The 13,853-nt window shown below is 41.0% G+C and overlaps 1 protein-coding gene and 1 pseudogene across 1 annotated transcript; one reads left to right on the forward strand and one right to left on the reverse strand.

Moving 5' to 3' along the window:
• The first annotated feature begins 2,919 nt into the window (after window positions 1-2,919).
• On the forward strand, window positions 2,920-3,842 carry LOC144467287 (uncharacterized). Its single transcript, XM_078175516.1, has 2 exons — window positions 2,920-3,584; window positions 3,722-3,842. The coding sequence occupies exons 1-2, from the start codon at window positions 2,920-2,922 to the stop codon at window positions 3,816-3,818; spliced, it is 762 nt and encodes a 253-aa protein (XP_078031642.1). The 3' UTR covers window positions 3,819-3,842.
• A 4,408-nt stretch (window positions 3,843-8,250) lies between these two features.
• Window positions 8,251-9,881, reverse strand: LOC117263309 (uncharacterized; annotated as a pseudogene).
• Between the last annotated feature and the right edge of the window lie 3,972 nt (window positions 9,882-13,853).

Raw genomic sequence — 13,853 nt, forward strand, 5'->3', positions numbered from 1 at the left:
AAGTTAGGGTTAGGGTTGTGATATTAGGGTGTAGAAAACATCTATCTGCGATAAGCTTCTACTTCGGGTGTGCTTCAGCCCACATGCCCAAAAGTTGACAAAAAACGTTATTTCTCAGAATCGAAGGTGACATATACAACCTATCGTTCTGGTGATTTGTCAAGGACACGTTCATGTATTTTTGTTGAGAAATGTTAAAGATATCATTAAAAGAAAACATTAACAGAGTGAGGAAAATATTTCTGGGGGGTGATATAGCATCCACAGCAACCCATACAAACGATAGAAAGCCTGGAAAGATCTCTGTAATAACTGACAAACAAAACATCATATGCATTCATTCAACAGAGAAGGACAAAAGTTTCTTCATTCAATAGAGGATAGTAGTATATTTTAATCTGTCTTAGATCACTGGACAGAACTAATAAAAAAATTGTATTCATACACTGCAATGGAAAAAAACATTTACAATCAATTAAATATAACAGCCTATGCGATGAGGGATGTAGGGGAACGTTATTTAATTTATTTATTTATTGGGGGGGGGGGTCTTTTTTCTTTTTGTAATAAGAGTACAGTAGATACTAGTGTAACCTATGATTGATGATTTTGAGTTTCCTGTTATGGGCTCTTATTGTGAAGAGTGAAAGGGCGGAAGTGGTATATGTAATGTTTGCTTTTGACTGGGAAAAAGGGAGAAGTCGTCCTTAAAGTGACAGTTCAGGTTTTTGGACATGAAGTTGTGTGAAACGCTGACCATCTGTAGCTCTGATGTGACGGTGTCACTACTCTCAACGAGCCTCCTGCTCTGAGAAATCGCCCGTAGCTTACCGGAGAAAAAGTCGTTCTGAAGATGTACGGGGGACACGTAACCAAAAGGTTTTAAGCTACAAAAAAGTATGCATGTGTTTTGTTAGACTATTTCAATAATTTTAAAACATCCCCGCATTACGTCAGACCTTGCTATCAATTGGGACTATTTTCTGGCCAGTATCACTCCGCCGTGCAGGCCCGCAAGACAGCACGGCAACAGAAATCAATACGACAGTTCATCACCACGCCGTGCAGGTGCACAGGATAGCAACGGCTAACGAAAACTTCATCAGCTGTTTCCAACAGAGGACCAATAGGCTATTATTAGTGAGGAAAAAGATGTACTAGCCCTATATATACCTACTACAGCGCAAACACCGGCTCAGACTAACGACACATCCTCGTCAGCTGCTGTAGGTAAACAGAGGAATACCAAAATGGTGCCAACTTGTGATTTCCCCAGCTGTGGGAATAAAAACATCGCCGGCTCCCAATTCCATCGGTTTCCTGTTACAGATGTAACCCGTAGGCAACTTTGGCTCTGGCCCTTTTATGATTGGTCACTTTGAACGCCGATCACACCCACACGGACCATCCCTGTTGCCAACTACTGTAAAGGAAGAAGAAGAAGAATGGCGACTGTGACATCTGAAGATGTTCAAGTAAGTTAAAATGTTGAAAAGTTACTTATAAATGGCATTGTCTAATCCAGCAAATTACTTAATACATATGCTTAATACATATGCATACAACGGCTTGCTCGATAGTTTCCGGCTAAGTTAACTAGCGTTGTTATTATTTATTGTTATTTTTGCGGGGTTTGAGCCTGGCGTCATTATAGTATGGACGTTTGTAAAGGAAGATAGGGTAACCTTGCTGAGACCCAGCTTCTGCAGTAGTAACACGCAGACCTGAGCTGCTGCTAGCCGCCAGCTAACGTTAGCTGGCGATGTGGATGTAGGACCTCGGGCCCGCTGTTCACATAGCCGGTCCGGCCGCGGATCCACCAGAACTCATTCACTAAACAAACATTTTAACAGTTGTTTGCTTGTCGTCTTGCAGACAGACCTGACAAAGCAATTCGTCAATTCAGACTTTTTATGAATCGGCATCATGATGTTGTCATTTCGGGATACTTTTGATCACTTTATTACAATTAAATCTCATGAAAATCTAAGTTTATTTTGGCGGGGCTCATGAGACAGTTTGTTTTGGTGTACAAGCAGCACACAACTGCGAACCCTAGCGGTGAAAAGTGCAGTACTTGAGTAAATGCACTTTGTTACTGTCCACCATTAATCGTGAATTTCTTCAGTATATTTAGAAGTGTATCTTTGTATCTGTCTTCGGTTGATGTAAAGCTCTTTAAACTGCATGTTGTGTGTAAAAGGTGCTATACAAATAGATGTTGATATTATTTAATACAATCTTAATGTTGTTGTTTTCTATGTCAACAGGGGATTCTCAGACAGGACATGATTTACAGGCTGATACCAAAATTAGAGTCAGCTCTTTCAGGAACACTTCTTCAATTCAATTCAATTCAATTTTATATATAAAGCCCAATATCACAAATCACAATTTGCCTCATAGGGCTTTACAGCATACTACATCCCTCTGTCCTTATGACCCTCGCAGCGGATAAGGAAAAACTCCCCAAAAAAAACCCTTTAACGGGGGGAAAAAACGGTAGAAACCTCAGGAAGAGTAACTGAGGAGGGATCCCTCTTCCAGGACAGACAGATGTGCAATAGATGTCGTACAGAACAGATCAGCATAATAAATTAACAGTAATCCGTATGACACAATGAGACAGAGAGAGAGAGAGAGAGAGAGAGATGCAGGTAATGACAGTAGCTTACAACAACATTATTGAAAGTAATAATATTATAGTTATAATTCTGGCTACTGTGGTACAATATGTTGAAAGTATGTATTAATATCTGGCAGTATACATGTGTGACAACAGTCATATGTGTATAATAACAGTAGAAGTATGACTAATGACTAATGATGGCAGCAGCAGCAGGAGGCATCTGGCAGTTAATCTGAGAGACAGTGGAGCACAAAGGCTCCGGAGAAGAAGCCGAGTTAGTGACATCCAGAATGGCCGAGTTAGCAAGATGCAGTAATAGAATACGAGAGAGAGAGAGAGAGAGAGAGAGAGAGAGAGACTTGGACTTCCTAAGATTTACATGTCGGCAAGAGTTGTACCTCTGGGATGCACTGTCAAGGCATGTAACCGTCCCCCCAGAAATTGTGCAGGCCTTGCACGAGTTACACAGGCTGGTGATGGACCAAATTGAATATGCTGATGTTACTGAAACTGTTGAAACTGTAGCTGGAGATAGGGGGCGTCCCAGGTGCATTATAGAGCGAGAGAGATTGGCTGAACTTTTGGAGATGAATCTGTCTGTGGACTGCATGGCTAAATTACTAGGCATTTCAGCCAGCACGGTCAATCGACGGATGAGGGAGTTTGACCTCTCTGCCAGACAGCACTACAGCGATGCTACTGACCAGGAGCTGGATGAAGTAGTCCAAAACATAAAAAATGAAATGCCAACAGCAGGCTTTCGGATCGTGAAAGGGAGGCTGAAGTCCCTGGGAATCCACGTCCAGTGGAGAAGACTGATTGCATCCATGCATCGTGTGGATTCGCTTGGGATCCTTTCCAGACTGACAGGACTGGGCTGCATTGTGCGGAGAGTGTATTCTGTCAGGGGTCCCCTTTCACTTTGGCACGTGGACACAAACCATAAATTGATAAGGTGCAGTACTGTCATAAATATTCTTTTAAAAAAAGTTTAATTTTAGGATGCAGACACTGCTATCAGTGTCTGTTTTATTCTAGAATAAAAATCCAGGTTGAAAGTAGTAATGTGGTGCTTTTTTATGTGTCCACCAGGTACAACATTGTACTTTTTGGTGCAGTGGATGGCTTCTCCAGGAAGGTAAGATTTCATTTGATGGGGTCTTTTCATCAGTTGATGTTCTCTGTGTAAGAAAATGTGTTAAAGCAAACATTTTATAGGGTGCAAACTCCATGTTGCATACAGACGGTTGACAAATAAAAGGAAACACTGAAATTGCCTAAGAAGGTTTGTCAGCCAGGTTTTGCGGTAAAATGCATGCTGTTTCAATGTAAGGGTATTATTATGACTTGTTACCCTACACACCCCTAACGCATGGTGGGAAGGGTCATTAAAGGAGAATTCCGGTCATTTTCCATATAACGCTCCACAGCTCCAGGTCCGTGATTGCTACAATAGCAAAAGACCCAGGAAAAAAAATGTGCAGGTGGGACTGAGCTTCCCTGCTACGTAGCTGCGCAACATTGTTGCTAAACAGCAAAGTGATGGGGGAAGAGTCTCCTAACCTTGAGTTTGGCCTCTATTATGCTCAAAATATCACTACACATGCTTTGTAACATCCACCAACTCATTACCACACAACACTGAGTGTGGATAAACTCCGTTAATGAGAGAGAGCAGTGCTACGTGTGTGTTTCTGTAACGTTCCGTTGTTTACTCTAGTTTCCTGGGTAGACCTTACTAGTCGACTGTCGAGCTCGGGACTGTTTCCATATCATTGTCTTTGCTGATATGGAAACAGTCTGATCATCTGTGTGTGTACTACAGGGTCAGAGGTGATCAGGGAGTGGAGAACATTGAAATAGCCCGATACATGTTCAACGTCAGCGGAGTTGATCGAGGAAGCTTCATGTCAGGGAAAAGCGTCCATAATCAAAGGTTTTTATTTTATTTAGCATGCTTTTACCAAGCTAATCAGTCTATTGTGTGTAGAATAAAATATTAACATTTTGTCATGTTACCAATTCCTGTGAGGACTTTGACTATTATTAATTTTTATATCCATAGAATCGAACGTTTGTGGCGGGATGTCAGGATGTATGTGACATCAAAATATTACAACGAACTCCACAGCCTAGAGATGGATTGCCTTCTTGATGTGTCCTCCTGGGGTACGGGTTTGTCTCTTGACTTGGAGCGGAAAACAAGGAAGGCATTGCCACTTTTATTAATTATCTATTTCAATACAATTATTGGTTAACAAATGTCAGGACCACATTAATGAACATTAATGGAATCATGTCTGGTTGTATACAATTTGAAAGGAACTCACAACATGGTTCAAAAGCCTCAAAAATACAGAACATTGAATGAATGAGATGTTTATACAAAAGGCAATTCAATATTTGATTTCGGCCCAAATATTCAGAGACAAAATAATAAATACAGCTTAAAAGACACACCCAAACCCGACAGTTCAACTGCTGTGTTTAATTGTATGGTATGGTTTTGAAGCTCACATGTGCAGATACTTACTCCTATCCTGTCATCTACAGAAGATCTTTTCGCAGTCCATCTGACATTCCTTCCAAAACTGAAGGCAGACCTGGAGGCTTTTGTGGAAGGTTGGAACAACCACCCACTCAGATCAGAAGGGAGTAAAACTCCAGAGCAAATCTGGAGGGTAGGAATGATGCCTCGACCGATTGACCAGCCGGAGAATCTTGAGGTTATTTTTTCCATTCAGACGACTCCCTACATCAATTTAGAAACTTGTACATCAAAAATAAGCCATTAATGGGGAACTGAAAAGGTTCTCTGGACCCTAGGCAGTGTGACACATCTTCAGCTGGTGAAACAATCAGAATTGATTTTAATGTTGGTAATATAGTCCACTGCACTCAGTAAACTATTCATTAAAGGTTGAATATAGAGAATGCTTATTAAAAGCTATATTTAAAAAAAAAATAATACATCCACAGTGCTTTTAGAGGGATGCAGAATAAAAGTATAGCGTTTCCTTGAAAACTTATATTTAGTCTGAATTAAATAATTTACAGTTTATAGTTTACATCATACCAGCCAGGCATTGCGGGTTGCCAGGTCTCGTAAAATGGCGGAGTCTGCAATTGCTGCAGCTGCTCCAAAGCCCCGGCGAACGGTGCGTTATCCGTCCCAGCAGCAGAGTGACCGGAGAAGGGCAAAAATGCGGGTCAATATGAAATGAAGTAGTTCCATGTAATGTCCGACCACGGGAGGGTTTTAACCATTTATAACGTCCTGCTGTTAGCTTTGCTGCTGCTGCTGTTCGCTAAACATCCTGATTTCCAAAAAACTGAATAAATACCACACATAGCAACATATATAGCAAGGCTAACGTTAAATAATATTGTAAAATAATGTTGTAAAATTAATTGATTAGTGGAAATGAATCATTACCCTGTATGATTCATAGCTTGACATTAATTTCGGCTGTTGTGACTACGATCTTGAGACACTAGATGTCGCTATTCTGCTCATTCTCCATATTCAACCTTTAAGTACCTCTACAATGGAACACCAATACAAATCTAAATGAACAACAGAGCATATCAGGTAATTGTGGTGTTATAAAAACCCCATAGGTTGATGCATTATATGTACAATAGTATTTGGACACATGTGCAATCCAATCCAACTGCTCTGCCATACAGTCTACTTTTATGAAGCTTTTACATTTTCAGTTTTTGTTGACATTGTCAGAAGGGTGATGATTATACTTTGTTTATTATTGAGGTTGTAGTGGGTGGAGCTGGTGTACTGCTGTGCAATATATTGTAAAGTGTTCCTAATATATTATCCCCCTCAGTGTATGTTAATGGATTGGACAAAAGTATAAGTAACACAGCCCAATATAATGCACTCCAGTACACCAGCACCATCCACTATGACCACAATAATAAACATAAAGTAGAATTATCACGTTTCAGGCAATGGCAACAAACTGAAATTGAGCCGTTATATTGGATTGCATTAGATTACGAGTGTACCAATTCCCTTTTTTTTTTTTAACATATATTGTATCCTCAGTTTATTTTGAAAGACTAAACTTTTGTGAAGAACTCACTGCAGGAGATACTGTAAATATGGAATGACGACTAATAAAAATGGTATTTTACTCTGTCTTGTTCAACAGGATATTCAAGAGCCAGACGTTGACTGGGATGCTGCAGCTGATTATGGAGAGGATGTGGATGGTGTGCTAGTCGTCCCCGAATTTGACTGTCCACTTAATGAACAGCAGCTATCAGAGGTTCAGATGCTGGTTGAACAAAATGTAGACAGACACTGGGAACCTTTACCTCCTATGTCGTCAGTATGTATATGCTGCTTTGTCAGGAGTTTGATTTTTTGTTTACATGAAATGGCATTAAAGAACTAACCATTTAATCTATTCTTTGTCTTTTTGTAGTGGATAGGCTCTGTGCCATCTTGGTAAGCCTACTGTTGTCTATAGTGTGGTCAGATCTGCTACACAAAAAAACTAAAGGTTACACTTGGACATTTCCTGGGTTTGGCCTAATTATTACATCATTTATGCAAATTATGTTAAAAGGTTGCCTGGCTTAGTTATGGTGAGATAGCAATTTCTGGACATGTAAACAGTCATTAAGTCTGTGAGAGTCTAACATATTTCTAAGTTGACTAAAAGTGAAAATTGCAGGAATTTCATGATTTTCACCTTAGTTTTACATAAGGTATGCAAATAATGTTAATGAGGAAAGGTTGCATGACTCCACCATAGCAACTGATGAATTCCTGGACCTCAAATATGGATTAAGACTCCAAGTTCACTAAAAGAAAAATAGCAATTTTCAGGTTTTGGTGAATAACGGGCTAATCTCTGCATTTGACCTATGATAAATGTCACTAAACAAAACCAAAAAAATTGGAGACTTGACTTCCTAGGGACCCCAAGAATGGAGATATAACAGTGTCCAAGATTAACAAACAATAGCTAAGGCTTCACTAACTTGGGATACATATGCCCCCTACCTAAGAGGACATGCAGAGGTTTTATTCAAAGTTGAGGGTGAATTCACACCATCTAATAGTTCAATGTGAGCAAAAACATAAGTTAAAAAAAACAAATGACTGATATGCATAAAAGTGCCAACTTTTGATAGTTCTTGAGTAACAAAATACAGTTTTTCTCAAATGCTAAAACACATTTCACAAACGTTTCCTCTATGTTCCCCAAGGTCTAAACACAACACCCTTTTCTAAAGCTACATAAACACAACCACACCTTCTCACTTCAAAACTCAAACTTTCACACCAAAAGAGCAGCTCGAAGCTTTCAAAAATGTAAACACTATACACATCATTACACACTACAGCAAAACAATTGAAAACACAATGCTCAATTTGTGAGAAGGTTCTTTGTTTCATAACTGCCAATGCATATTTTTTTAGAAACTTTACAGTAACGGATCTTTTTAGATCTCTGTAGAGGATTAGGCATTTAGATTTGTGAGTTTCATATGAAGAGTATAAATCTATAGAAAATACTGCATGTACACTACTGTAACACAACTCAATGCAAAAACAGAATCTATTGCACACAACAACTCTTGAAAACATGTTCAGGGTGTGAAGTTTTTTTATTTACTTTATTCACACCACAATCACTGTGCGGCATCATGTCGCTGAGCTGCATCGGGCCACATCACTTCATCCACATCGCAGGCTATATTTTCTCTTGCCAGGCACCACGGGAAAAACCCCCTGGAATGGCGAATCCATCCTTGGAAGGCCTCCACTGGGATGTCAGCACAGGCCAGCTCCATTGCCCTTAGGAGGTTCTCTCTAGTGTATGGTTGTCTGTCATAAACCTTCCATCTCCACGATGAGAAGAACTCCTCTATAGGGTTCAGGAAAGGGGAGTAGGGTGGCAGACAGACGTTTAAAAACTGGTTACTGTTGGTGGTGAACCACTCTCTGATTTGGTTTGTTCTGTGGAAGCGGACATTGTCCCAAATGATCACATAAATGGGATGTGCGGGCCCAGGATGGTGTTGTTGGCGGTCCAGGAGGATGTCTTTTAGCTCCTCTAGGAAGGTGAGGAGACGTTGGGTGTTGTAAGACCCAAGGACAGCATGCCGGTGGACAAGCCCCTCCGAACCCATGGCCGCACAAAGAGTAATATTACCCCCCCGTTGGCCAGGAACCTCAGTGATGGCTCTTTGGCCAATGATGTTACGGCCTCTTTGCCTTCGTTTCTGCAAGTTGAAGCCAGCCTCATCCAGGAAGAGGTACTCATGAGGTCTGGCCATCGCGTCCAACTGTAATATCCTCTGTGAAAATGTGAAAGTGCACAGGTGTTCAGAACAACAGTCAATCAGGTAGCACAGTATTGTCCAGAAGTAATGTAGGCCACTGAGCAACACAGTATGTCCACTAACTGTACTGTGAACATGGATGTATACTTACTTGCACATACTCGTAACGTAGGTCTTTGTGTCGCGCAGAGTTGCGCTCAAAGGGAACCCTATAGACCTGTTTCATCCGCATCTTTTGGCGCCGGAGAACTCGGTCTATTGTGGCCAAGCTGACATCATCAATGCTCTCAAAGTTGACATTATCGGCAATGACTTTGTCTCTGATCTCCCGGAGTCTGATGAAGTTGTTCTCACGAACCATATCCACAATGAGGGTTTCTTGTGCCGCTGTAAATATGGCAGCCCTCCCACCTCTATGTGGCATTCTTTCAACTCTAAAGACAGAAACATGTGTTGTCAATTGACATGTTTTACAATAACAACTGATTTGAAACCAATAGACTACTTTCACAGGCTTGTAAAACTGTATTGTGACAAAGAAAGCAATAGAGTACAATACCTGTTGTCTGAATGCCCTGATAATGTTGGCCACGGTGAACCTACTCAGGTTTGGACGGACTCTTAGTCCTGCTTCAGCCATTGTCATGCCATGGACAATGACATGGTCAATGACTGTTGCTCGCATCTCGTCTGTAATGATGGTGCGAGGTTGTCTTGCTCTTCCTCCTGGACCTTCTCCTCTCCCTCCTGGACCTTCTCCTCTTCCTCGTTGGCCTGCTCCTCTTCCTCCTCTGATTTGAACTCCTCTTCCTCGTTGGCCTGCTCCTCTTCTTTCATGGCCAGCTCCTCTCCCTCCTCTGACTCGGATTCGTCTTCCCCTGACTCTGCCTTCATCCATTGTGTTTGTTTGGAAACTGTGCACTCTGAACTTGCTTTTATACAGTACAGGCCAAAAGTTTGGACACACCTTCTCATTCAATGCGTTTTCTTTATTTTCATGACTATTTACATTGTAGATTCTCACTGAAGGCATCAAAACTATGAATGAACACATGTGGAGTTATGTACTTAACAAAAAAAGGTGAAATAACTGAAAACATGTTTTATATTCTAGTTTCTTCAAAATAGCCACCCTTTGCTCTGATTACTGCTTTGCACACTCTTGGCATTCTCTCGATGAGCTTCAAGAGGTAGTCACCTGAAATGGTTTCCACTTCACAGGTGTGCCTTATCAGGGTTAATTAGTGGAATTTCTTGCTTTATCAGTGGGGTTGGGACCATCAGTTGTGTTGTGCAGAAGTCAGGTTAATACACAGCCGACAGCCCTATTGGACAACTGTTAAAATTCATATTATGGCAAGAACCAATCAGCTAACTAAAGAAAAACGAGTGGCCATCATTACTTTAAGAAATGAAGGTCAGTCAGTCCGGAAAATTGCAAAAACTTTAAATGTGTCCCCAAGTGGAGTCGCAAAAACCATCAAGCGCTACAACGAAACTGGCACACATGAGGACCGACCCAGGAAAGGAAGACCAAGAGTCACCTCTGCTTCTGAGGATAAGTTCATCCGAGTCACCAGCCTCAGAAATCGCAAGTTAACAGCAGCTCAGATCAGAGACCAGATGAATGCCACACAGAGTTCTAGCAGCAGACCCATCTCTAGAACAACTGTTAAGAGGAGACTGCGCCAATCAGGCCTTCATGGTCAAATAGCTGCTAGGAAACCACTGCTAAGGAGAGGCAACAAGCAGAAGAGATTTGTTTGGGCCAAGAAACACAAGGAATGGACATTAGACCAGTGGAAATCTGTGCTTTGGTCTGATGAGTCCAAATTTGAGATCTTTGGTTCCAACCGCCGTGTCTTTGTGAGACGCAGAAAAGGTGAACGGATGGATTCCACATGCCTGGTTCCCACTGTGAAGCATGGAGGAGGAGGTGTGATGGTGTGGGGGTGTTTTGCTGGTGACACTGTTGGGGATTTATTCAAAATTGAAGGCACACTGACCCAGCATGGCTACCACAGCATCCTGCAGCGACATGCCATCCCATCCGGTTTGCGTTTAGTTGGACGATCATTTATTTTTCAACAGGACAATGACCCCAAACACACCTCCAGGCTGTGTAAGGGCTATTTGACCAAGAAGGAGAGTGATGGAGTGCTGCGGCACATGACCTGGCCTCCACAGTCACCGGACCTGAACCCAATCCAGATGGTTTGGGGTGAGCTGGACTGCAGAGTGAAGGCAAAGGAGCCAACAAGTGCTAAACACCTCTGGGAACTCCTTCAAGACTGTTGGAAAACCATTTCAGGTGACTACCTCTTGAAGCTCATGGAGAGAATGCCAAGAGTGTGCAAAGCAGTAATCAGAGCAAAGGGTGGCTATTTTGAAGAAACTAGAATATAAAACATGTTTTCAGTTATTTCACCTTTTTTTGTTAAGTACATAACTCCACATGTGTTCATTTATAGTTTTGATGCCTTCAGTGAGAATCTACAATGTAAATAGTCATGAAAATAAAGAAAACGCATTGAATGAGAAGGTGTGTCCAAACTTTTGGCCTGTACTGTACATGTGGTCACAGCATTAGCAACAGGTGTCTTCAATTTTGAGTCGTTGTGTGTAATGAATGACGCCAGGTGTGTTCATTGTGTTCAAATATTGCTGACTGTGGCAAGCATTTTGCATCACGAGCTTTCATTTGAGAATATGAGCAGAGTTCTTTTGCAACTTGTGTTTTAGCAAGGAAAAATGTGTTTAGATTTATGAGAACGGAGGATTGTGTTTTGTGAATTGTGTCTTCATGTGAAATGTGTTTATGATATTGGCAAATGATGGCTAGATTTAGTAAATGTGTTTAGACAACTGGTCATTTGGTTTAGAGGATTGGCTTTTGTGTTTTAGCATTTGAGAAAAACTGTAATATCCAACCATGATTTACATTCTAACTGTAAATATCCACTAATTAATGAGCTTTGATACAAACTGAATGAATGAGTAAATTAAACCGTCTCTGGCTCTGTAAGGAGGAGGACACAGAAATTCTAGAGTTTATTGAAGAGAACTGTTCCTGACCAGGTTAGGTTCACAGACTCAGTTGCCATTGTAACGCTCTGAGCTTCAGTTACCTCTATGAAACGGGCTGGAGTTACCACTCTCTGGTGTGAGTTACCTACCTCCCTTTCTGAAACATAAAACCCAGACTTTCCCTCATTTCAGACTCCGGCATTTCGCAAACTTGCTTTCTGAAATTGGCCCCTGAAAGTGTAATATCAAGCTTCAACATAGAAGTGTTTCTGGTATAAAAGTTTATTACAAAAGTTTATTATAAAAAGACAGTACAGCAACATATTAACAGGTCATACTGAACAAATATTAATCTTACTTACACAGCCCTATTCAGAATGTTCTTGAGGAATATTCCTTTAAACAACAACTTCAAAACAGATGTGGAACTTAGGAATGCTACAGTACCATAGTGCCTGCTAATACCCTCAGACTGCTACCTCAGTGCCTGCTGAACTCGTATCCAAAATGGATTGCCGTGGTTAGGCTCTCCTCAAAATCATGGTAGGTTCCCAAGTGGCGTATAGGAAATGTAATGCCAACTGCACAAGCATTGACAATGGGATAACAATGTCTATGTGCCCCGTACTGTGACTCACAGTCATGTTCAAAATTAAGAGTTATCTGGAATGCATCTCTTTCTGATTCAATCAGTGGAACATGTGCATGACCTGTGAAGAAGCTCTGCACTGAGAGATGCTTCCCCCTGCCAGTTGTTCCGGGAACAGCCGCCACATGACTCTCCCACAGAGCTCCACTCTTTTGGTTGTCTACTTTACGATCCTCTTCTTGGTTTTCTGCTTCTGCTTCATAGAGAAAAATACAAATAAGTAATTTCAAACATTTCTGTTGGTACAATGCCTTTGATCATAGAATTGGCAGGCTTATCAAACTACAAGAAATTCTGAAATGTGTACATTGCATATAAAGTTTGACAGAATATGTGTATAAACCTAAAACTAGCGTGGAAATCTATAAATGTACAAACATCAAAGAGGTGGAAGACAAGTGTATTAAAGGTTGAATATGGAGAATGAGCAGAATAGCGACATCTAGTGTCTCAAGATCGTAGTCACAACAACCGAAATTAATTCCAGAAGTTGGGTTGCCAGGTTCTTTTGATATCAGCTGCACCATGTCAAGCCATGAATCATACAGGGTAATGATTCATTTCCACTAATCAATTAATTTTACAACATTATTTTACAATATTATTTAACGTTAGCCTAGCTATATATGTTGCTATGTGTGGTATTTATTCAGTTTTTTGGAAATCAGGATGTCTAGCTAACAGCTAACAGCAGCAGCAAAGCTAACAGCAGGACGCTATAAACGGTTAAAACCCTCCCGTGGTCGGACATTACATGAAACTACTTCATTTCATATTGACCCGCGTTTTTGCCCTTCTCCACTCACTCTGCTGCTGGGACAGGTAACACACCGTTCTCCGGGGCTTTGAAGCAGCTGCATCAATTGCAGACTCCGCTATTTTACGAGTCAAAATTTGTTAAATTATTTAATTCAGACTAAATATAAGTTTTCAAGGAAATGCTATACTTTTATTCTGCACCCCTCTAAAAGCACTGTGGGTGTATTATTTTTTTTTAAATATAGCTTTTAATAAGCATTCTCCAAATTCAACCTTTAAGCTAAGGTAAGAGTGGTAAACAAAGGTTATGGCAAAAAATGGTGCTATGCAGTTTGTTACCTCCGTCTTCCAGCTTTTGCAGGAAATCCTGCAGAAAGTTGATGATTTCATCTCTCGCTGCCGTTTGACAGACCCTTCCTCGCTGAAATCTGCATACAGCGCACGTACAAGGAAGCCAGAGTCCACCTAATC

This window comes from Epinephelus lanceolatus, chromosome 16 (genome assembly GCF_041903045.1).
Source record: "Epinephelus lanceolatus isolate andai-2023 chromosome 16, ASM4190304v1, whole genome shotgun sequence".
NCBI lineage: Eukaryota > Metazoa > Chordata > Actinopteri > Perciformes > Serranidae > Epinephelus > Epinephelus lanceolatus.